Source organism: Centrocercus urophasianus, unplaced genomic scaffold (assembly GCF_019232065.1).
Source record: "Centrocercus urophasianus isolate 14NV4802_14NV808 unplaced genomic scaffold, USGS_Curo_1.0 seq_20, whole genome shotgun sequence".
Classification (NCBI taxonomy): Eukaryota; Metazoa; Chordata; class Aves; order Galliformes; family Phasianidae; genus Centrocercus; species Centrocercus urophasianus.
This window is the reverse complement of record NW_024884756.1, coordinates 12,063,093-12,088,834: the sequence shown is the minus strand read 5'-3', so window position 1 is coordinate 12,088,834 and position 25,742 is coordinate 12,063,093. Positions and strand designations below refer to the sequence as shown.

Genomic DNA, 25,742 nt, shown 5'->3' with positions numbered 1-25,742 from the left:
TTGGCATGTGCAAATGGGTCAAGGAAAGAGTGCCGATAGGTTCCCTTTGCAAAGTCACACCAAAGTAGCTGCAATCTGTTTTTTCCAGAACCTACACTTGTAAGCATCTGATCAGCTGTGGCAAGTCCTTAGGATATGAACATGGGCTGTGTCTACTTACACTTCAACTTGCACTCACTTAAAAATATTTCAGTGAAACTTTCCCTGCCACCCCATTTTTTCTTTCTTGACACTGTCTTTGCATGATAACACGAGTGAAAAGAACTAGCGAGGCCCAGGCCTAATGTCACAGCCACAGTGACACAGTGAAGTGCTTATTAAAAGAGCAGCACTTTTTCTGCTGGTAGCTTATATTTTACTTGCTAAGTATATCTGTATTGAAATAGATGACAGATGTGTTCTAGATTGACCAGCATGTTTCTGCTTCTGCTCTCTATTACTAATAAATTGGACAATATGGTGAATAACTGCAGCCTTTAGAACTAAAATGCTTGCACCAGTGGCAAAAATACCTCACTGCAGTCACTTGCAGTATGCAATAACTTCATGCAGAAGTTTCAACATTGCCAAGGAACCCTAAAAACAGCTTGTGAAATCCTTTGGTTATGAATGCATGCTCACAAGCGAGTTCAGTCTGAAATGGGTTTGGTTTGATTTATTCAAAATAAAACTTTCCTGCAATGAGAAGTATCTTACTGATGCTAGGTTTCACCTGGATACAGATTGAACTGTAATTAATCAAACCTTGGACTTGTTTGATAGCAGTGGCACAGCTGTGTTGTCTCCCTTGCCACATATAGCTAACATACATTTGTTTTATCATCTTACTTCAATTTACCATTAATATTTCACAATGTTGAAGGGAGGAGATGAAAAGTATATTCTGATTACCATGTATATTCTAACCTGTGGTGCTGGAACAGATGGTGCTCATAAGAGTTCATTTGTGTTGCACTATTGTGGAGAAGAATAGCTAGCTGTAACGCCAACCAAGCAAAGCTTGGTAAATGAGTGGCAATTCTAATGGAAGAAATTGCATTTTTACTGTCCTCTATAATAGTAAGGTAGTGTTGTGCCCAGTAGAAACTGGAGGGGAAAGCTGTAGTTAGAACTCTGAACTACTGAATAACAGGAGAATGTTCTTCCTCTAGAGTATGAGGTTGAAATAAAAATTGCAAAGGTGAAGAGGCAGCAGAAACACTGCGCTGCTAGATCTATAGTTTGGAAAGTGATGCTTCAGTAGAATCTAGAGCAAACAGTTTCCTGAATCTCTTCTGTGTTTGTTGCATTAGTGCAATGTATGTGCTGTCTTCCTCGGTTGCTGAAATGTATTTAATAAAACTAAGTGAAACAGTAAAATCAAAATGCTGGGTTGCTGCTGTGATGGAGGGATGCACAGCGAGACATGGACATCTTTTATGTAAGAGGGGAAAAAAATCAAAACAGCTTTTCTGATGGAAATATTCTCCTTCACACTGATGACTGAGTTGTTATTTGAGAATAGTTGAATATTGAGGATCAGTGCATGATGTATTATTTTAAAAAGGTTATACTCATGCATTGCATTGTTAATTATAATTCCCAGGTTTCTTCAAAGTATAAATTATTTGTATTATATCTGATATTTTTATACGTGCTGTAGTATATTTTATAAAAGTAATTACATATGAGTTGCATGAAGTTTCAGTGCAGCTTTGTTTTGGCTTTTATTCCCCTGCTGAGAAACAGAACGGCTACCGCCTTCTTTGGAGTGCACATTAGAGGTTGTGTGGATTAGCTCTGTGCCAGCTAATGAAGTTCTACTGTTCCTCAATGTCCTGTGTGCTTCATACCCCCTCCTGCCCAAGGCTCTTAGATTTGTGTTATTTACAGCACTGGCTGACTTATGTGCTACTGCAAATCAGAAGAAAATGTTTGTGTGACACAGGGCACAACAGGACCTTTGCCTATGGCTGAGCCTGCTAATTGTGCAGTAGTATCAGTAAGTCATAACCATGCTTGATTACTGTGCTCACTTAACAGCAGAGCTCAGCAGCGGATGCTTCTGCTCTGCTGCCTGGTTGCTGTGGTGCATGCCCTTTGGTCACCCAAGACTAGTCTTGAGCTACCCAGGTGCTCCTGGTAATTATCAAGGCAGCCTTGGTTAGTTGTGCTTGGAAACTCCTTGTTAAGCTGAATATTCAATATCCAATTCTGATACTTGATTCTGCAGTGATCATCACCATTGTGAACTCGATGGTGATTTTATGCCATTCTTGCAAAGAGATGACTGCTTCATCAAGCAGTAAACGTTTGTACCTCACGAACTTGTCTCTTTCGTGTTTGTCTGCAAGAAAAATGTTCCTCTTTCCATAAAATCAGTAACCAGTTTGTCTCTATGAGCAACATACTGGAACGCCTCACCTGCAGTGCACCTTACAGGGCTTAACTTGATTTTTGAAATTGTTAGGTGTTTGAACATACCTTTTACTGCTGTTGAAGTTTTTCCTCGCATCCCAGTGAGATGCACTTCCATAATGCTCAGTCAGCAAGACCAATATTTAGGCGTTGGGTAAGGAGAAAGTTCCTTAAAAAGGCTGTTTTCTGTAACTTTTTCCAAGTCAAGCAATACACTGACGCTGTATTTTCAGGTGATACCACAAAAAAGATTTGATTGTGTAGAAAGGTTGTGTCTTTAACATGGAGCCTAGGCTCCCATTTCCTGACTGGCTGTCAAGCATGAATAGAGAAGACAGTAAAGACAATATCAGCAGTTCTGCATCTTAAGTCTTTTCAATTTGAATTGCAGCACTGCATTTTCAGTCCATGTGTTTGCTAACCCCCATGCTGATAAGCAAGTGATGAATTTAAAAGCTCTGGGAAATGGTCTGGAGCCATGAGGCAAGCTTTGTTTAGCACCTAGACTGAAAATACGTATCTGCCCTGCATAATACATGTTTTTTCCATAGCCAAATATCGAAGCACTGACTGTCAGTGCTTTTCTGCGTGCCTCTGACTCACACTTTTCAGTTCCTTCCATTGGACGCAGATGTTACTATGATAATCCTTTTTTCTGGTATCTTGCTTTCAGATATTCACAGTACAATTCATTTGGGATTATTTCAGTCTTTCAAAGACGAAAGCTGATTTTTAAAAAAAAATAAAAGGCAGCTGTCATTCTTAGTGGGTATTTCACATGGAAGTGACTTTGCTCTCCCATCTGCATGGCCACCTGAAACTTTTTATCAGCTTCATAAAACACAGCTTGAGCAGTGTGGCAGTGTGAGTGGGAGACTATGTGTGCTGCTTAAGAGGTTCTGGTGACCGAAGCCGAGGAACAGCTGGGTTGTATGGAAAGTGTCTGGGAAAATACATATCAAGGAATATCAGTTCGTATAGAAAACTGGTAGAGGTTCTCCATAGTTCCACACAACAGCAATCCTAAGGCATTTTCTCCATTTTTATTTTTTACTTTTTTCCTTCAATCTGGGCCATTCTGTTGCTCTCTCCTGGCTGCCATTATGTGCTTAATTCTGAACTTCCATGTGCAGCACTGTCTTACCAGCACATGCTGGTAGGTAAGGGGCATGTGCAGATCAGAACGGTTTTGTGGTTTTAAAAAAAGGTAATTATATATATATCAGTAATGGTACTGCTGTAAAACAGTCTGCATGGTAATGATCTGCAAAGTTTCTTGTATCTTCTAAATTAGCAATGATAATTAATTTGGTGATACAAAGTTTGTGTTAATTCGGGCTGGCTGCTGAAGAGCCAGATGAAGCAGAGAAAAATTCTGTACTTTTGGAAATCTGTGTGGAACCGGCACTCAGCAGAGGATGAATAAGAAAAAGGGGATCCAGGCAAAAAGGAGAATCGCCCTTTTTCCTCAACTGGGAGGCCTGCACCCAAATAAAGTGCATCTATTCCTGGATATTGCCAGTCTGCAGGTGAAACGCACGCAAAGAGCTCAGCGTCCAGCCCGCTATCTGAGGCAATGCAGCTGTAAGGTCTCCTGATTGCCAACGCTGCGTACGGACTACAAAGAAGCAGGTTAATCTTCTACCTGCCTGAAGTTATTTTGATCTCCGCGACGGTTCTCCTCATCGTGCTGGTTCACCCAGGCGCGCTCGACCGGACGCCGAGGGCTGCCGGCCTCGCCAAGGAAACGTGCAGCCCGCCCTCAGGTGCCACCGGCGGAGGCGTTAACGGCTGCGCGTAACGGCTCGCCACGCGCCGTAAGGGCCGTGAGCGCCCGCCCGCGGCGCGCACCGGGGCGGTGGCGGCGCGGCGGACGGCGACTGCCCGGCCGCGCCTGCGCCTACCGCGGGGCTGTGCGGCTCGGGGGGGAGCAAAGGAGAAGGTGCGCGCGCGCCGCTCCCGCCCGCCCTCGCGCCGAGGTAGCGGACTCCGGTCGCGGCGGCGCGAGGAGGCAGAAGGGCGGGTGCCGCGGTGCGGAGCCGCCTGCTCGGCCCCCGCAGCCTTCCCGACCCCGCGGGCGCGGCCCGCGGTGGTGAGGGCCCCGCGCCGCCCGCCGGCCGGCCGCCCCCCTCGCCGCCTCGGGGCGCTATGAGCCATGAAGCCGCCCGGCAGCATCTCCCTGCGGCGGCCCCGCCGCCCCGCGCTCCTGCCGCTCCTCGTCGCGCCGCTCCTGCTGCTCCACGGCTCCGCCCGCTCCCGGGCTGCGGCGGCAGACGGTGGGTATGGCCGGTCCGCGGGCGAGGCGTCCGCCGCTCCTCGCGCCCCTTCCCGACCCCCTCGCCTCCCTCTTGGGCGATGAACCCCGACGCGACGCGTCGCAGCCGAGCGAGCCCTTCCTCCGCCCTTTCCAGCCTTGCGTACGCGCCCGCTCCCCTGTATGTAACGCTGCGCTCGGAAAAGATTTCCTTTGCTTGCTCGTGAAACGGGGAAAACGCGCTGTGCTGAGGCGGTGCTGCAGTGCTTTATGGAGGGTGGTGTGAGGAGAAACGCCGCTGAGGTATGCGACAAAAAGGCATAGGTGGCTTCTGCGCGAGTCTGAGCGGCAGCCAACTTGTTCGCCGGGGCTCCGTGGCTGCCGGTGCCCTTATTTGCTTCCGAGAGACCGAGCTGGTGTCGAGTACCGCATACAGCCGCTCTGCCACTCGACTCACTGCCGATTTTATGCTGTACGTTGGCTGACTGTATTTTAAGGTAGAAGGCTACGGCGTTCCATCTGAAAAGGTGCTACTGAAGCTACAGGCTCTTGTCGAAGTTAAAAGATGTAGAGAACTTCCTATTATGTAGACTGTGTGTGCAAGTATTCTCAATCTTCTTGTACAAGTGTATGTATTTTTAATGTGCACGTATATCTCTTGATGTGGAAGAGACCATCGCTGACACGGGAGGTTGTAGAGCGTAACTGTATCCAGTAAGACTCTTTTCCTCTTGGTGGCTGAAAGATGTTAAAATATTTATTATCCATGACTGTATGTAAAAATGTACATATGTGCATTTAAATAATTAACGTTATTTCAAAAGCCATTTATGAAAATGAATCAGATCTAGCTCAGTGAATAAACTCTTTTTGTTTTCTTGAGCATCTGATTAAATATTAGAAATCTACGAGTTTGTCACTGCTGGTGTGTCACTTTTAAATGGAAATAAACGTATTCTGCTATGTAATTTATGGCTGGCGTATCTTTTTTCCTCAGACCTGCACTGGAATGAAACAGCAGGCAGAACTGAAGGGGTATGGGCAGATGAAGAGAATGCATTTCAACTGAATAAAAGTAACAACAGTGAAAATAACAGCAACAGCAATGCAATTCAGAAGGAAATCACACTGCCTTCAAGACTCATTTATTACATCAACAAAGACTCTGAAACCCCTTATCATGTCCTGGATACTAGGGCAAGGCACCAGCAGAGACACAACAAGGTAGGGTAAAAAGAGGCTTCTCTGTGGAATTTAAAAATAAAAATAAAATAATAGGTAATGCAGAACTGTGGTTGTGTATTTTATTTTGTAGATCTTCAAGGCTTAATGTTGACCCTTACCATTGTTTTTAGGAATTAATATAAAATGTTATTAAACAAGAACATAATTTCCTGTGTCTTAATTTAAAAATATTTTAAGTTTCAAGGTGATTCAGTAGTTGAACTGTAGATAAAATTGATGGTAATTAATCAAAATTGGTTTGTCTGACCAGTGCAGATTTTGGTAGCTTGACTTCATACCATCATCATCAAAATGCTTCTTCCAAAATTGCTCTACAATGGAGGAATGTTGTATGGAGAATTTTTTTTAGAAATCTAAACTTAAGGTGCGAGTTACTTGACACTGAATATATCATCCTCTACCTAATAAATGCAGTAGTGGTTTCCTGCTAGTGTATGACCAGTGAAAACCAATTTAAAATGGCTGGAGTTGGTGTGTTGGTTTTTTTTGTGTGTGTGTATGTGAGATCTAATCTAGTCTTGTATTTTATATGGACAGAAATGTTTCTGAAATTGCTTGAGACTAGATAATTTTTTTTTTTTTTTTTTTTTTTAGCAACTTGATGTAGGGTAAACGTTTTCTAAACTGTGTTATTATTCAATTTCATTTTACAAATTTATATTAAAAAAAAAACAAACTTTTTTTTACCAATAAGTTACAAAGGTAAAGTGAAGACAAAGAGGGTTTGAATAGGGTGAGGTTGCCATGGTAGAAAAAAACGGTAATGCATATTAGTGTATATAGACTTAGCAGTAGTATAGTCATTACCTGATGAATTACACTTCTTTTGGAATTTCAGAGTATGAATGTGTTTTGTTTTTGTTCATACTGTAACATTTCAGATGTGAAATTAATATGGAGTTACTGTATAATCTTAGAAATAGTTGTATGGTTTTGATATTTTCATGAGAAGAAAGGTTGCTTTCTAGCCTATTGAATTTGGATACAGTGTGCGTGTTCAGATGAATCTAAATGCACCCATACATTGGATGGCATGGAAAGATTGTCCCTGTGTTGGAAAATGAAGCTACTTAAGATAATACTGTCTTCTGAAGTTGCACCACAACCTTCTTGAAGCATGTGAGATTTTTGTTGGTTTTTTTTTTTTTTACACTGTGAAAATGTCTCAGATGTTACTTAGAAAAGAATAAGCCATGTCAGTGGTATACTACAAAGATCAACCTTCCCTCCTTACCCCCTCAGTGCTCATGCAGAATGAAAGTGCTCTGTTTATGCAAACTTTAGAGACTTGGAAAAAGTGTAGATCCTTCCAAATTCTGTTTTCTCTTCACGAGTATTGTCATGCAGTATTTCTTTTCTTTGGGGAAAGTGTAGAGGCTTATCCCCTGCATCTGGGGAGCTGCCCTTGAAGTGAGACCACTCGTTTCGATAAACTTACACGCTGTGGACTTTGCCCCTTCTTTTGAGAGGAATATGGAAGAAAGGGCTGTGCTATTGGTTGGAGACTATTGCTTCTCCCATGTTTCTGTGTTATGTTTTCACGAAACGCACAGAGGTGAGAGCGTGCCATTCTCTTTACTTAACCAGCATTCTCACAAGAACATTGCTGCCATTGCCTATCCTTCCCATGCCGCACCTTCTCTCTCCCTACCTGCTGGGGTAAAGCTCTGCAGAAATCAGTGCTGACAGAATCGGTATTGATTTCTTGGGGTATGCGTGGTGCTGAGTACTGTGTAAAATGGATCTTTCCACTCAGTGTCCATTTTAAGCTGAGGCATTGCAAACACTGCAGTATTCCCACAGAAAGGTTCTTTAGGTTTGGGTTTTCATGGAGGCTGGAATTATGTTGACTTTGTTCTTCTGGCATGATACTTATTTTGCTTTGTTCCTTTTAACTGAATGTTGGTTCATTATATTCCTTGTCTGAATTGCTTGTGTTGTTGTTATTATCTTATTTATTTTAAATTTCCTATTCCCAGAGCGCAACATCGGGCTTCCCTTTCTCCCACAGCTTTTCCTTCCCTCACCCAGTTTGATTCTTTCATCTTTCATTGAGTGAGATTTTTTTTTCTTATTTGCTCCTCCATCTGTTTCACCAATAACACAATAATCAGTATTTGGTTATTTTGTGCTGCTTAACATTCACTGTAATCAATGAAGAAAAAGTATTCCTACAATGTAAAGGGAAAACAACCCACAAACTATTAGAATATCACTAAGCAGCTGGACTGTAGAACATGCAGATGAGCATTTTGTTTTGGGAGGAAAAAGGTATGGACCTCTTACTGCTTGCTTTTATCCTTTCCTAGATTAAAAAAAATGCAGTGTTGTAATAAATCCTGATTGTTAGGTTTTACTGTCTCCTATACAGCTAATAAAAATACCTTTGTAGTTGGGTGAAGAAAGAAATCTGTATTTAGGATTGATTGTTTGCATGTTCAAAAAAGAAAAACTCGTCTCTAGATACATTGGGCAGAAGTGGAATTAAGATGGTAGTATGGGTCATTTTATTTTTTTTTTTTCTGTATGTATATTTTCCCCTCCACTGTTTTTAGGACTGTGTATCCTTTAACCTAAATTTTCTTATATATTACATGATGTATTGAGACTGATGATTTATAGGTAATATGATGAGGATGTACTCCCTAACTATTTGTATTGCTCAGTTAGACCCTTTTGTCTTGAATTTTGCTGTAGTGGCCAGAATATAAGCTGTTAGGATCATCTGTGGGGTTAAGCTTGAATGCTTCAGAAGTGCTGAATCACTCATAAGGAGGGGAGAGTAGTAGAAGTTATGCATGTGTGTGGAAAAACGAAGTTAAGCTAGAGAAATACAGTTATGTAAAATGACTTGAAATAAAATTTTATGCAGAGATTTTTAGAGAAAATCAAATTTAGAGTCTTCTTCACTTGTGTAGAAATAAAGAGCTGGCTAATAGAATAGTTGACTGAAGAATCAAAGGTTAAATAAGTTGCTTTCTTAGCTCTGTTCTTTATCTCCTTCTACTTCTGAATTGGATGAAATGCCATGAGAAGAGGGCATGTGTGCTCTAAAATGTTGGTAAAATCTCTCTCGTTCGTTCTTGTTTTTCCAAGAATGTTTTCTTGCTGTGAGCAGAAATGAACGTTCAGCGTAGTTCTGACTTTGTGAAATGGTCGCTCTCCAAGGTGGGCAGAGTTGCAGTGTGTAATCTTTCTTTTTCGGTGCTAAAAGAATATTTTCACTACTTGATGCTTGAAGACTCAAGTCTGTACACTTCTGTTTTCTTAAATTAAGGCTGACTATTCTTCTGAGGTTATTTTTAGTGTGAAATACAAAAAATGGGTACCTTTGTTTATAAAAGCACACTAAAGAAGCTTGTGAGAAACCTGAAACTTGCTGAAAAGCTCTGAGTCATCTCTGTTCTGGAGTGTGTCTTTCTAAACTTCTGCAGGTGGAAGTAGCCTTTCGATAAGCTCTTGGTTGGATCAGATAACTGCTTTGATACATTTGCACAGACTACATATACAGATTGTAAGGACATAGGGGGAGGGCTACAAGGGCCACAACTTGGTATAGAATGCTAGGAGCAAATCCTTGTGATGGCCATCAGAGGGAAAACCTGTGGTTTTGAGATCATAGTTCGTGGCAAACAACAAATTTTGAGTGGAAAATGGCTTGAATTAAATCATAAGTCATAAAGAAGCAATGTATTTTGTCTTCATCATTCTGAGTTCTTAGTATAATTTTGGAAAAGGGATATTAAGACACTGAAAGAAGTATGTAATAGTAATATGTAATATGTAAAATAGCGAAGACATTTCTATCCCCAAAGAAGTCTATTAATCGTGCCATTTTTCCTGGGATTTCTTTGGTTGCTTCTGTTCAGTTCAGCTGTTGGTAATTTAAATAAAGGCCTAATGCTGTGTTTTCTGCTGTTACCCTGTTTGAAAGGCTGAGATACCAGTAAGTCAGTTTCTGAGACTTGGTTTCTTTCTTGATATGTAGCATGCCCAACTTGAAAGAGGCAACCTCAAGATGAAAGGAAAGCAACTTTATCACAGCCATAGCAAAGGAGATGGTATTGAGGAAAAAACAGACCCGTTTTGTAAAACTCAGAAGACTGTATATGGTTAATAACCTCTAAAAGATGGCATTGTGTGAGGTCTTACTGAAATAGAGAGAAGTCATATGCATTAATTACTATATTCCCTTTGCCTGTCTTATAAGTCTTTGCTTTAAATCCTCTTGTAATGAAAACATTACAGTCCCCATTTAAATAATCAAATTAAGGAATGAACTTTATGTTGCTTACATATGAGTTTAATAGACTGTCAGGGAGTCTTTATCAGTCTTTCAGCTGACAGTTGCATTTTGGTCAGAATTTTCAATGCTGCAGCTTCAGTTTATAGTACCTGCAAATGGATGATGACGTGTGCGTTCTTTTGGTTCTGCACTGAATTTATATTAATACAAAGGGCTTACTTGCAGCCTGCATCTTCAGTAGTTACAGTAGGGTTAAAACTGGTGTTCCTGTCTCCTTCTGAGGGTAGGACATCTGCTTTATCCAAACTTCTCAAGTATGAGGGCTGCTCCAGAAGTAATGCCTCCTATTTTATTGTGTTGGCCTGTGACCTCGGGTACAGCAGTAGAAGATGAACCTTCCTGCAAATGTTCTGATGTTTGCTACACTTTGTTGCCATGTGACAGATGGCAGCAGAGGGGCAATCTGACAAAATGGTGCATGTGAAGCATGTAAAGAAGTGCGTGTCACTGAATCTCCACGTGGAAAAAAATTGCACTGATTGACGCTCATTGATGCATTGGAATGTCACAAAGTTTGCACCAGATGGGTCCAGCAAATTCTCTCAGAGGAGCAGAAAGAACACAATATGCCAGTTTGTCAGGACCTATTGAACCAGTCTGAGGCTGAAGGTGACAGTTTCCTGGATCATGTCATTACTGGTATTGAGACAAGGTGTTGTTGCAACTATGAGACAGAGTTAAAACAGCAGACACTAGAGTGGCAGTGTGTGAATTCCTCATCAAAGAAAAGATTCAGGATGGGTACGGTGGGGTACAGTGCACAGTCCACTGAAGATGGGTCTTCAGTGGGTGCAGTGCACAGTGTCTTTGGTGACAGGAGAGAGGTGATCCTTCTGGGTCTCCTGGAACCTGGACAAGCCATCAGCTCTGACTTTTGCTGCAGCGCTGACCAAGCTGAAAGCTGGAGCTTCAGACTTAGGCCAGAGAAGGAGACAAATCTCTTGCGACACAGTAACACCAGGCCCCATACCAGTTTGGAGACATGGAGCACGTTGTGCGTCTTGACTGGACTGTTCTACTACACCCACCATGTAGTCCAGACTTGGTGACTTCTGATTTCCGGTTGTTAGGGCTGATAAAACATGGGTTGTGTGGGCACCATATTCCTAGCAGTGATGCCATGACAGCAGCTGTGAAACAGTGAGTCACCTCCACTGGTACAGATTCTTACAAAAGTAGCTTGCAGGCTCTTGTTCATTGCTTGTGAAAATGCACGGCTGTTGTGTTTTGCAGCTGAGAATTTGCTCTATTGAGCAGTGTTGCTGGGCTCTTTGTATTTGTTATAATATCCATAGAAATGAATAGGAGGGCACTTTTGGAGTGGCCTATATAGATCCCCATATTGGTTTTCTAGCTGAAATGTGGATCGTGTTATTTCTGAAAAGGAAATGTGTATGTTCTGTCTAGTATTTATAGGCAATAGGTTCTAGAGAAAAGTGATTCAAGGTATGGGTACACTAGTTTGTAGAGTTTTGTTAGCAAATCCTAGAGGGGGATGTGATTTTTAGAAGTCAGTATCAGTGCTACATGTGAGTAGCTGAGTATCATCATGCTGTGAGAGTTGTGGCTTACCAGTACTGTTGTCAGAAGGAAGGTCTAGATCAAGAAGTGTTTTGATTCAGTAAAATCTATCTAAACCTGATGTAGGTTTCTGATTCCAGAGCAGGGTGTGAAGCCCTCTGCTCACCTACTAAAACGAGAGAACTTCTGGCCCTTATTTCAGTCAGCAGAGCTATGTCGCATGGACATCATTATTTCTATGAACATAGCAGAAGGCCTATAGGTAGTATGAGTCAGTTAAATAATGCTGTTACACTTGTTTAAAGACTTGTGACAGAAGTTAGTAGTTTTGCATTTGGAGTAGTTTTACTGTGAAGGTGTCACTTCTTGTGGTGATAGTTATGCAATTCCTGAAAATCTGTTAGACGGGAATGACAGACAAATGGTACTCAAGCATACTGACGAAAATGAGCTTTTGAGTTGTGACGTGCATCAATGGAACTCAGACTCTGGTTACAAACTTCTAGTCCTTGCGTATCTTGAAACTCTTAGTAAGCCAGTGATTGACATGAAAGAAACTGGAATTCTTTCTGTATATGTATAGATTTTTGATGTGGAATAAAACAGAGATGCTGCATTGCACAAAAAGCTACACACTCTTGGGATATTCCTAATATGAAGAATCTCTTTTTAGAGTGACAAAGTGAATAATCTAACCATTTAGAGCAGTGAATGTTTTTTATAGTTTTTTGTTGTTGTTGTTTTAATTCAGGTTGGGGAAGAGGAAAATATTTAAAGACTCCCACCATTCTTCAGCTCATTCCTGTATATCTGATCAGCAAGTCTGCTGCAGAAAAATTGTCCTGAATTTTGCTGCTTTGCAGTTGAAGTAACCTATGCCTATCAGAGCAGGCACCTCTGCAGAGATTTTACAATGATAAACATGTACAAAGGTACTTGGTTTCCTGTGTACATAAGAATGTGCACTAAAGTGGTACACAGGACGATGCATAACGTGCAAATGAAAAGCACCAATTTTCAGATGACAATCTTTTCAAATGATACTTTAGGCATTGTGTTACATACTAGCTGATAAGAGAATGCAGTGAAATGATTCTTGTGTACACCTCATTGCAGATAATTTTCTGAAATACTTTGTCCCATCATGATGATACACAGCAATTGTAATGGCTAAAACACCGGTAACAACTCACTGGTGCTTTTCTGTGTGCTAGCCTGTTGTAGGAAAAATGTCAGTTTGAGGATGAAACAGTTTCATTACCTTTATCTGATTTCTGGCCCATAGCTTTCATACGTGGTTACACATTATTAAACAGGACGAACAAGGTCTGTATTTCACTGCAGCAGTGGAGTATTATGTTCACCTGAATTCAAAGCAGTGCTTTTGCTGAACAGCAGAGACTTAAAATCTGGCGTTCTTTTTATAACCGATGGTAAGAGCTGAGTTTGCTGGAGAACATGCTCTACTGCAGGGTGCTGAATTACCTTGTCAGCTGCTTTACAGTAATTGCTTATGTGTATGGGCTTGCATGTATTGTAAGTGAAGCACAGTAATAGGTATACAGAAGTAATTGCTTTCAGAAATAGCACTAATATTATGTTTAATACTACTGAATGAACTTTTTTTTCTGGTAATACTTTCAACTGAGAATACAATCGCTTTAAATCACTTTAAGTTGCAGAAATGGTTGGTAGGTTAGAAATTTGAATAAAGAATGTTACGCATATCATCAAACGGTTTGGGTGGACAAAATAAAGCTATAGCAGGTCAGACTGGATTCTACCGAGCTGTCCTGAAGAGCAGTGAGTAGGATGTCTCAGGAGGGCTATATGGTGTAGCAGTCAGGGATGCTGTTGCCTGGAATGCTCTCCATCCTCTAGCAATTGCTGAGTCAGGGTCCTCTAGAAACCAGAATTTGTCATTTGGATCTAATAGAACTTGATGGAATTCACAATCTTTAGTTTATATGGTTTCTTTAACGCATAAACTTTTGGTACCTGTGTTGTCTTCAGGATTTTCATGGGTTTCAAAAGCTGAAGATATAATTGCCAACAAGCATTTTTGAAGTGTTTTATTATTGAGTTGATACATCTTCCTCCCTTCTTAAGCACTTCCTAAATTGGTTAAGTAGCTTGAAACATTGCTTGATCGTTTTGAATGTAAGTATATTCAGGAGTTTTAGTTATTTGGTTTATAATTGGCAGTCAAAACATAGTAGTGTTAAAACCAGAGAAGTACTTTGTAGAAAACTAAGTAGTTGCTGTCTCTCTCTTAGATGATGATTTAGCCTTGATACTGCTGGTGTCCTAAAGAGTGTTTGAAAAGAACAGATATTTTAAGTCTTGCTTACTCTGTTAGGGGAGGTGGAAGAAATGCTGCACCAGGACCAAAGTGAAGATATTTTTTTCTAAGCTAACCCTGGAAGAAATAAGTAGTCACTTTTGATATTACTTTTCTGTTCAATTTAAATTCTGATCAATTTCTGTAATTTAAAGGTAATGCTTGGGATCACTTTTCTTTTTGCATAAATTTAATCCTTGAAACAGACTCTCTCCATCAAGTATCCTGCTTCTATTTGTACTCAAACTTTCAACCTGGTAATTCAGAGCATCTGTAAGCTCACCTTGCCAGTCCAGTGTTATTTCAGCAAATTGCTGAACTGCTGAGACAATTGCTTCGTTTACAAAATAACAAAAAAGAAACAAGAAATGAACCAAAAATCAGTGCTTGATACTGGTTCTCGTATTATTGTAGATAGCAACCACCTAGCAATATTACTTTTAAATTTATTTGTTAGAGTTTTATATTTTTTAATAAAGGAAAAAAAAAAAACAGGCTTTGGATGAGGGCTGTTTAATACTGAACGTTTTGTTTTGTAACTATACATTTTGTGGGGTTTGTTTTTGAATGAGCTTTGTAAAGTTTCTTAGCTGAAAGGTAAATAATAATTCTGGGGGGCAAAGATAAATAACAACAGAAACACGAAAGCTGAATTTAGATGCTGTAGCAACTTTTGGAAACAGGTTTTTAAATTGATGTTGAAGAGTTTTAGGAAAATGAATATGTTTGCTGAGGAAAAAGAAGATGAAAATCAGTGGTACTCCATGTAGTGCAAGAATAGAAGAGGAACAGAAAGAAATTGTTCATGGGAAAAATTCTAAAGGTAAACCAGAGTTGCAGGTCCTGCGGGTTGTAAAAGGTAACCTTCAGGTTATCTAAGCTATGCAATAAACAGCTAGAACTTTTTGTTTTGTGATGTATCTGAATATTTATTGTAGTGTTTAATTAAAAATTCAATTTTAAAATGTAATTAAAAGCAATGTGTTTTGGTCTTTTGAGTAGAGGGCACGGTACTCCAGCTTTATGTAGTTACTTGTTTTGTATCTTTTTAGTGTATAAGTAAGCATGTTTTGATTATGATATTATCAGTAAAGTTCAGATCTGATCTCTTTCACTATGCTGGGACACAGTCATCACAAAACGGAATTCTTGGACCATCTTTTCTTTTTTAAGAAAACAGCTGAAGGTGTTTTGAATGTTTGTTGTGGCTGACATCAAAAAGTGGGAAAAAAAAAGTTGAACTATACAGTCTATATGAGAGAAATTGAATATTTTTGAAGTTGACTGCCTATGTGAGACTAGCTAATGTCAGTTTATTTGTTTTGTGTAAAATCAGTCTTTACTTATTGGTTTGGTTATAATGCCAGATATAAAGCCTTTAATTGTGAATGGATTATTTTGAATTAAGTCCTTGATAACGTGTAATACAAGCTTTACCCTTGTTTGCTTATAAGAAGGCTTTTATCAAAATGCTTTAATTATTTTGGGCCTTTTAAGGTGAATGAATGCAATAAACGTAATTAGAAGAACAGTATTCTGCGTTACTTTGGTTACATAGCCATTGGGCTATGACAAAATACAGATACTTATTTGAATCTGGTTGGTTGGGAGATAATGAGCATGGTTTCTGTGACTTTTTCACTTTTTGTTAGTCACAAATACTTACTGCATATAAAGCTCAATTATTCTTTCTGACAGCTTGCAATGTTTCACAAAGCTCTATAGTATTGCTGTGTATTCGTGTTTACAGGCTGTACATCTGGCCCAGGCAAGTTTCCAGATTGAGGCCTTTGGTTCCAAATTCATCCTTGACCTCACTTTGAATAAGTAAGTGCACAATTTGAGGTTTCTTTCTTTCCTGTTCTAATTGTCTTCAACTTACAGCACAAGGTCAGAGCATGTGAAATTCCAGGATGTACAGAAAAGTGCTGTTGTCCAAGTTATATTAATAGAAAACAACATGTGGCCTATTTTAAGCAAGGTTGCTGTTACCCTTACTGGCATCCATAACATGCCTTTAAAACTTCGTAACTCAGGAAGGAAAATGGTACATAAAGATGATAAATATAAATCAATGCTGTGGTCCTCAGAAGCCTAAACCTAGCAGTGCAATTTAAAGGTGTTTAAAACTTACATTTACGTTTAAATTTGTAAAGCAGTCTTCATATTAATACACATTCAGTAATTGGATTGTTACAATTATGGATTTAAAATCTGTAGTTCAGTTTAACTATAATTAAATTGTTGGCTGTTAAAACTGAATGCTACCAGATTTTGTGGTAATTTAAAAAACACCTCAGTGAGATATAAGAATAAAAAATAGCATTTGCTGTGTATATTTCGTGTGAAAATTTTAAAAATGTCTCATTACAACAGAAGTAGTTGCAGAATGAATGACTTCACTACCTTCAGTTACCGTGTGGTAACACCATAGATCACAGTAACCCACAGCGACCAATCCTTACATGTAGCAGTGAAATGTTGATAGGTATTACTGACTTACTTCCCATTCTGGTACAATATTTCCATGCTTGCTGTATTTGCAGAATGTTACAGAAAATGATATATACACCATTTGTGCTTGCATCCTGGTATAGCATAGTTCAGCATATTGGACTGTGGTTAAAAATGTTTGCTGTCATCTTTGTTCTTTCATTTACATGTCTGCTCATATTCAGGACGACAATACCTATATTCATTTGTGGCCACCATGTGCTTGAAAGGCTAGATGTGTACAAATGTCAGTGGCTCCATTTATAGATGGTGAACATTCAGTAGCACCAGTATTGGAAGGGTGTCAATTTTCTTGTTTTTGATGTTTGTATTGTTTTAATATATTGATGAACTGTCACAGAGATGTTATTTTAATTGTTCAAGTTGCCATGTGGGAATATTGCAAATGTTTGTACAACTGGCTAGTTCTTAATTATCCAGAGAATGTATCATTGTCACTATAATCATGAAGTTCCTGATGAAGTGGGAGTCTTAGTGGTTTGGCTGCACTGAAAGGTACAGCCTAGAATGTATTTACCAGTAAAGTGAACAATAATTTTAGACAACTGTGGTCAAGAATGTTGAACTTGTAATAAAGGTCAGTGTTGGTTTAGTTGTTTACAGCACTTCTGCTTATGTGTCATCAGCTAAATATAGGGAACTGTTGGCCTGAAAAATGGGAGAGAGCTTTTGTGCCACTGAAAGTTTGTACTGATAAAGTTTAAGAATTACATGGAAGTATAAAATCAATATGAAATGACAGGTAAAATAATCTTTCATTACTGCATGAAAGTGCATTTGCAGCTTCTGCTGTCATTAGCTTTTCTGCACACTTACGGGAAAATACAGAAGTAACGTATAACACATGATGTGTTTTTTGTTAAGTAATTAACAAGGTTCTCAATGTGATTGCTAAGTGTGGTTCTGAACTCAAATCACTTCACAGTACCTCAAAAAAATGACTGGTGGTAGGTTAGTGTAAAGGAAATTGAAGAAGGTAGAAATGTAATTAATCTGTAGTATGATTTTTCCACGGCCTGCATACTGAGTTCCTGGAAGCCAACTTAGTTACTTAAGTATGAGATCTTATGTCCTTTACCTAGTGTCTTCATTTTTTTCCGTAAGTATAGTTAGATGACAGCTGAGGTAAGCTATTTCTCACATGTCCGTTCTTCTATCGGTAGTAAAAGAAATGAAATGCGTGCCAAGGATATGGATGTCAGCTCCTCAGAAAGCATATGCTGCTTTAACAGCTGGCTCATCTCTTCAAAGAAACTAGCAACCGTGGATGGCATTGCCATGGCTCTTTATTTTGCTTGTGTGTCTAAAGCCATCTCTCAACATGACTGAGGAGACAGTGAGGCAGCTCTGTTAAAAATTATCTAAGACAAGCAAGGTAGCATGGAGGGAACTGCAGAAGAGGGTGTAGCAGACTCTACTCATTTTTTTTCCATGACTTTGTGCATCGTATCTAATTTTGGGTTGCAGTTTGTTGCAAGCATTCATTATTAAGTCGTGCTGACATGGTACTGGTCTAAATAGGCCTTCTTCTGATGTGACCATAACTTACACAATTGTTGGGTAAACAGATTTGTAAATCAGTTGCATTTCTGCTGAACCAAAATGCGAATAGGTCAGCTGGCAGTCTGGTGCAGATGAGGCACAACAAATATTTCTGAAACTCAGAGCTGCCTTTCAAAAGAAGTTTTAAGCATTCTGGCAATAGTAATGAAGGATAAAAGTTAATTTATGTGGAGTTCTCTACTTTATGACTTTACTACCAGTATGAAGAATAAGGCAGATCGTTGTTAATATAGGAGCAACTGGCATAATAGCAAAGCCGTGGTAAAAATGCTTGCAGATATACTGTCCACCTGCTGTTCTCCCCTGTTCCTCTGAATAAGATCCTGGCTGTCTGAAATCGGCAGCGTACATTAAAGAATTTCTGAATGATTGAAGGCATGTGTTCTTTTCAATGTTCACAAATACAGACTGGTAGTAGAAGTACACATAAGTGATACAAGGTGACCTCAATATGATGCTTTTTCCTCCCAATTATGACAGGATTTCAGAAAATGAAGGAGGGTACAGACAAAAAACAATTATCTGTAAGTGATCCAACATGCATGCTAGGTAAGAGGGTGGCTAGCAAAAATCAGGTATCAAGCAGGGTAGAAGCTTATTTTAAGGAGGAGATGGTTGGTATTTTTCAATTGAATATATAGATAGAATATTTCCTGTGGGGAATGTTGAGTAAAAAAAATGCCCTTCCAATACTTTGGTGGTTAATTTTGGCAAAATGTAATGATCAGCAGCTAGTGCTAAATAGCCTGCTATAGTGCAGCTTGTGGATTGACCAACTTTAAGGTGGTAGATCGTGTTGTATTTGTCAGGTGTATTTGTCATTTTGTTCACAGCCTGGTATTTGGGAAGTATATCATCTGTAGCAGGCCCCAGCTTTCTTCAGGGGGGATTTGCTCAATACAGGGAATTTTATCGACATGCCTTGTGTCCAGCAGGTCTGCAAGACATTAGAATTGGAAAGTCAGTGATGATGAAAGTGAATAGTCTACTGGAAAAGCCACTGTCTACTGCATGCTTTCTTTATGTATATGAATACATATAGGAATATTCTGTCATAAGGATATAATGTTGGATACTCGAGAGAACTCAATTTACTTCCTGAATGAGGAAGCCCTCTATAGCTGGAAGCAATGCAAAGTTGAAGACTGGAGAAGAACGTAACTGAATTATGAGAGTAGCTCAACCAAAATCCAGGAAAATAACACTGAATTCTGGAAAGATTCTGTGGAGGTTAGACAAAAGAACTTTTAAGCAACTCTTACATCATATGCAATGGGACAATTCTAAGGGATAAATCTTGTAATTAAGTTAAGCGTGTTTGTGAGTCCGGATACAGTGAGCGACCACTCAGTGAAAGTCTAACAAAATGCTAAAAGCACTGGAGAGTGGTGAGAGCAGTTTTGAAATCAGTCATGTATCATGGCTATGAGAGGATTTAAAATAAAAAAATAAAAAAAACTTCCTTGATTTGGAAGCAGGTAAATCTAGATCCTGTCATTGTTTGAGGAACCGAAATGGAACTTGGAATTTGGAATTCCAAATGAAGCAGGAATGTCTTCAAAAATCTCACTGCAAATAGAAAACAGTGCTAGTAGTCTTAAGATTTGTATTAAAAAAAACAAACACCCAAATAAAATCAAAAGAGCAACTCTGGCCTTTGCCTGTACTACTAGCTTATAAGGCAAGAAATATAAACAGCCAGCTTCAAGACTTCAACTTTCAGCTGAGGAAAACGTATTTATTACGGTGCAAATGTGACTTGTGCAAGAACAGAACTTTTATTCCTTGTGTCGGTTCAACCTCATCTCCTGAGGTTAAACTCGTCTACTGTGTGAGGCTGCAGTTGGCTGTGATCAAAGAGTAATCAAAGCGTTTAGTGAGCACAGTTTGATTGAGGTTGAAGTAGGATCATCAAGTCCAGTTGGAACCACTTGGTTAAGGCTGTTTCTAGTTGAGTGAGTTGTAGGCTTTAACCATCCTCGTGGAATTTTCCGTTTTCCCTTGTGTTTGTTACCTCTAGTCTTGTTTATACCATCCCTTTAAGTAGTTGAGGACAGCAGTCTTCATAACACTCATGAAAAAGACAAAGAAGAAAAGGATGTTATCAACACTCTTCAGTTCAAGTGCTTTGTGTATATATTCCTTGTTAGAAGCTTTAAACCTTGTCGTGTTAAATGTAGTGAATATTTGTATTGAAGTCAAGCACTTGTGCTATTCATACTGTTTGTGTTTTCTTGCAGAAAATTTATAGTTTAGTATGATGCATATTGAGAAAGTCAGAATGATTTTATGCAGCTGAATTTATTTTTAAAGCAGCACTTTAAATGTGTATATATTTAAATACTGCTATCAGAATGAAGGTTAAAACAAATGGTGAGACTTCATAGACTCATGGAATGGCTTGGGTTGGAAGGGACTGCAAGGATCATCAGGCTCCAACCCCCTTGCCACAGGCAGGGCTGCCAAGCTCCATATCTAATACTAGATCTAAACTTCAGTCATGGTTCATGGCTATTGCTACTTTGCCCATACTGTGATCTCTCAGTGCTATGAAAAAAGGACTTTTAAGAGAAGCTCTGGTAACTGACTTCAGCAGGAGCTCTGATAAATTTAATGCCTGATAAATGCGGGATGACAAATTGATTTTATGAGCCATTAGTAACAGTGTAATCAGGGTTGCTAATGGGGTCTCTCATTTTGAGATGTGTTATTACAAGTACCTGTTAGTCATGAATTCCTATCAGAACTGCTTTGTCACACCAGGCTTTCATCATAGTGATGGTTTTTGTTCATAGCAGCAGTACTTTTTTATCTGTGTCACTATCAGTTGCTTTCATGACATTTCTGTTTGGAAGGCTCTTAGAGGCCTTAAAACTGCTGAGAAGTCATTACATTGAGTAATGTGCTTGTATCACATATGTGATGGTGCCAACTAACATGTTCAAATGCTTTGCTGTCCTGAGGGTGCTGTGCTGCAACCCGCTCACTGGGTGAGATGTGAATGAGACATTGGAGGTGTCTAAAAAAAAAAAACCGACTGTAAGTTATTTACAGTACAGGGATTTCTTTTATGCTTCAGAAATGTATCTTGCCAGAGTGGTTTGGAAAAAAAAAACGAGTAAAAAAGGGTCTGAAAAGAAAACGTGAAACAAACAAAAGGAATAGTGTGTGTTTTTTGCATTTGTGTTTGTTTGATTATTTTTAAAGAAAGTTTTTGGAAAACAGTTAAGATTTTTGCAGATGAGAAAGCAAGGTACAGATGATACAGATACACTTTTGTCTTTGGGACTATCATGTATGCATTTGTCCGTTCCTGCATATAATGTATATGATTTTTAGATCAAATGTAAAATGTTTCTGAAAACAATAATGAACTAAGCATACACATAGAAAGTAACAGTCATGGGCAGCTAGCAAAATTCTAAAGTCACTGGATTTTTTATTTTTGTATGTTCAGGATAATCAATTGTAAGACTAAAATAGGATAGGGGAACTGAACACACTCTGTCTTCTAGAGTGTAATCAAACCATCTACTGGTTGCAAGCTGCTAAGGTTATTTAATGGAAAGAAAAATCGGTGCAATTCTAACTAAAGCATCCACATAGCAGTATAATCAGATTTTTCTCATCTTGATGTTTTGGTTTTTGCTCTTTTTTTTACAGTGATTTGTTATCTTCCAATTATGTGGAGATTCACTATGAAGAGGGGAAACAGAAGTTGTCTAAGGTACTGCGCTTTTAACATGTGTCAGAATGGTATTTCTGGGGCAACAATGCCAGTAACATGTTTTGGTTTTTTTTAAAGGATCAAAACATCAGAAGCCTTTTTTACAGACACATAAGGATGTTCATCTGGGCTGGGGTAGGAAATAGGCAGTGATGGATGATCCAGGCAGTGCTAGGACAGTTGTGCTTTGTGAAACGTAGGGGATGGCGGGATGTGAGTCACGGTTAGCGTAGTGTTTATTACGTGTACTTAGCACAAATTGCAAGAGGAACAGGTAGTGGAAATACAAGATGTACAAGCAGAAAACTTGCAGTGACTTTTCTTTGTAAGAATTATACAGCTGGGAAACAGAAAAAAAAAAAAAAGAAGATGAAAACTTAACTAACTGGAGTTAGTAGAAATTCTGTGAAAGCTAGCATGTTATCTAATGACATCTACTTAATTTAGTTTGTCAAACTGGCTCCTAAGTTGGATTCAGTGCCAATAAGCTATTGATACAAAGACATAAAGTTATGCTAGATAGTTTAGTACTATGGAAATCAGAATCAACTTTTGATTGTATTAACAACATGAAGACTGATAAGTTCAAAGGAGCATTAAAAAATACATTTCCAGGGAATGACTTATTTCATAGCTGATACAAATGCTGGAACATTTGTTGTGAGCTTGTTATATGTGAAACATATCTTTATTTAGAGTGGAGAAAAGCAAGCAATCGCGTTACGCTTATGCATTCAGTGAAGTGACACTTTTTGGCCATATATTAGATACCTGATTATTTTGCCTTTGCTATAGAGAATTACAAATAAAAGAGATAGATTAGGTCAAAATAACACTATTGCAACCTAATTATTGCAGTGAATTGTTTTGTATTCTACTGAAAATAATTTCACATAACATACTAAGAAAAAGTGATTTTGTTTCATGAAGACTCCGTACTGTGCAGAATGGGCAAAAAAGCTAAATGATGCAAGAAAATGGATCCTTTTGGAATGTGGACAAGCTCGTGCAATTGTTAGCTGCAGCGCTAGCACTGAGCACTGCGGTTGCTGAATCATGGATCTGACTGGAAAATTATATTGCAACTTTAGACTGAGCAAATGTACTGCCTTTGCATGCGGCAGTAATTTGATCCACGCTTCCTAGGGGATCTTCTCTCAATTGATTTGTTTAGAAACAATAATTTAGCTTTAATTTATAACTCTAATTAATGCATTGAAGTCTGCATTATAAGTTCAGAAAATACACAAACAATTAATTAAGGAGATCAAATGAGAACTACATCCTAAGCTTTTTACAGGATCTTATAATCCTTTTTAGACTTGAAAAAAATGATTGTTTTGTTTCTGGATGTGGATGCAAATATGTGAGATCTTGATGAAAATACTGTAGATTTTTATTTAAAGAGTGAAAACTTCAGGGAACAAACAGTAATTTTCTCACTTGCGTGACAGTCTTTAAAAAAAGGAAAAGATTGAAAAGCTGCTTGTGCAAGTAAGATGGTCACCAGTTGTTAAAAAGCACGTTCTGAGTATTCTCACTAGTAGAGAAGTAAATACGTGGTGGTTGCATTTTGTATAATACTTTGATTTACTTGTGCAGAGTGGACTCTGTTGGGAATTTCATTCAGAATTTGAATAACTCATTAAATAAGGCCCAAAGTAGAAATAATGCTGTGCATAGTTGAAGAGCATTTACATTTTTGTTAATTCCTCAAGTCATAGTAAGTGCGAAGAAATGGTTCCAGTATGCGTGCTGGAATTCAGATGACCCCAGAATTAAGAGTATGATGATGAATATCATACTCATATGTCGTAGAAGCCTTTTAGCTTCTGGGTATAGAATTGTGCTTCCTCTTTCTGAGATCAGGAATCTGTCTTCCACGGATGAAGCTGCTTCAGTGTGCTTTATGGAATTCAGGGAGGGTGCTGTGACACATAGTAGCTGTAGACACAGTAGCCATTACATGTGGGATAGAGGATGTTTCTGGAAAGTGAAGAGATTCGAGGTGGTTCTCCTCAAAGTGACCTGGGAAACTTGAAGCATTAGCCAGAGGAAAGGCTTTTTGATGTACTAGTTTATACTCCAGAGGAATGAAAAACAACACAAAACAACCAACAATGAAAGCCACTGCAACTGTGTTTTGTGAGGGTCTCAAAACCTTGTCAGTCTCTTAGATGCATTCTGAGCATCTTTGTAGTCCCCTTCGATGGCTGGGCTGCTTCTACGCCCACTTCAATGAGAGTTTAGTCAGGAGCCAATTGCTTCAGGAGAGGAGAGCTCAGCTTAGTTTGTTCTGTAGTGAAGAGCTGGATGAGCTTGGGGAACTTGCTCTTTCAATTCTGAGGAAAGCATGCAGCATTCCCTAGAGTTTAGGTCACGTACGAGCAAGGCTTTTCTGGATTAGAACTTCAATATTTTATGTACCAATTTTTCTCTGGAGCATTTTGATCTCTCGTTTTGTCCTCTTCCTCTCATATATACACATATTACAGCTTGACTAACCTTCCTGTGGAGACCTGACAGAATGTATTCAGAGTTGCTCTGAAAGCCCATTTGACAGCATATTTGGCACTAATTCTGTTCTGCCTAATTCTTACAGCTTCTGACTCGTCAAATCCTGTATTGCAGCATTCAGCAGGGTCTCTCTCACTTTGTATAATTAAGGCTTTTGAAAACTGACATCTTGGGTGTAGTTCACCTAATGTTGACGGGTTGTTGGGTTGGTTTTTGGTTGTTTAATTCTCTAACATTTAAACATGCTTGTAGGAAATTTGTGTTATTTTTTAAGAGCAGGAACTTGTCTAAAATATGACTGCTGATTAGTTTCTGAAACCATAAAAATACTATCTTAACATACTATGAACATAGTCACATTAACTTATTAACATAGTCACATTTTGCATCTGCTTTTAATTTTATGCAGTTAAAATCAAGAATTGACTTTTATTACTCTTTTGAGCTACAGAGTGAGAATTTAACTGTGCATTTTAGTGTTGCCAATCTAAAACACTGAAGCTCATAAATAATACTGGTACCTATAGTCTAATGATATAATGCTTAAATTAATACTTTTTTAGAGAGAAAAATCAAACTTGGGTTGGTAGAATGCAAACTGAAGCCAAACACATGCAGGTAATTGATGAACAGTGTAGTACTTATAAATTTAGTGGATCTGGCAAGTATCAAGAAACAAGTCAGCTCATGTAACCTGCATTACGTAACAGTTCTGTAGCATCAATTTACAGCAAAGAAATATGTTTGGAAAAAAAAAAAAAGAAAGATGAGGTGTGCTGTGACATCAGCAAGAGAGTAACTCACATTACAACTTGAAGGCATAAAATATTCTTTACCAGGCAAGGCTTACTTTTACTATCAAATTGTAATAGTCGTTGGGATGTAGTTTAAGTAGAGGCTGCTTTCTCTGAAATTTTATCTAATGGAAGATGTTACATATGTTTCCCCCTAGATTTAAACAATAGACATGAAATCAGAGCAATTTTCTGTGTTTTTTCTTCTTTCTTTTCTTTTTTTTTTTTTTTTTATTTTTAATTTGAACATAATTAGGGTGGGGAGCACTGCTACTACCATGGAAATATCAGAGGTATCAAGGATTCCAAAGTTGCTCTTTCAACTTGTAATGGGCTTCAGTAAGTGCACTTTCTCGTTTTTCAAACAAGGCTATTAACTAGTTATTGCTCTTGAATATTATATCATAATGTGTAATGGACTAAAATTTTCCAGACCAAAAGATGCTTGAAATTTCAAAATACCAGTGCCTGTTATGCCAATCTGCTCACACCATTTTTTAGTATCATTAGAATTAAAGTCTTTTGATAATATCTCATGAAACCTTTGAATGTGGTAAGTGGCA

General features: G+C 38.8%; 1 protein-coding gene across 7 annotated transcripts in view; it reads left to right on the top strand.

Annotated features, from left to right (window-relative positions):
* Positions 1 to 4,552: 4,552 nt before the first annotated feature.
* Positions 4,553 to 25,742, top strand: part of ADAM23 (ADAM metallopeptidase domain 23) — a 64,608-nt gene continuing 43,418 nt past the window's right edge. For 4 of the 7 annotated variants that reach the window (XM_042822123.1, XM_042822119.1, XM_042822120.1 and 1 more), the window contains exons 1-3: positions 5,793 to 5,875; positions 21,805 to 21,868; positions 25,436 to 25,518. In XM_042822123.1, coding sequence (XP_042678057.1) covers positions 5,832 to 5,875; positions 21,805 to 21,868; positions 25,436 to 25,518 — 191 coding nt within the window. In that variant the 5' untranslated portion in view covers positions 5,793 to 5,831. Of the gene's footprint in view, positions 4,674 to 5,557; positions 5,876 to 15,814; positions 15,892 to 21,804; positions 21,869 to 25,435; positions 25,519 to 25,742 lie in introns of those variants that run through there. The other 3 variants (XM_042822125.1, XM_042822118.1, XM_042822121.1) reach the window with 2 other exon arrangements.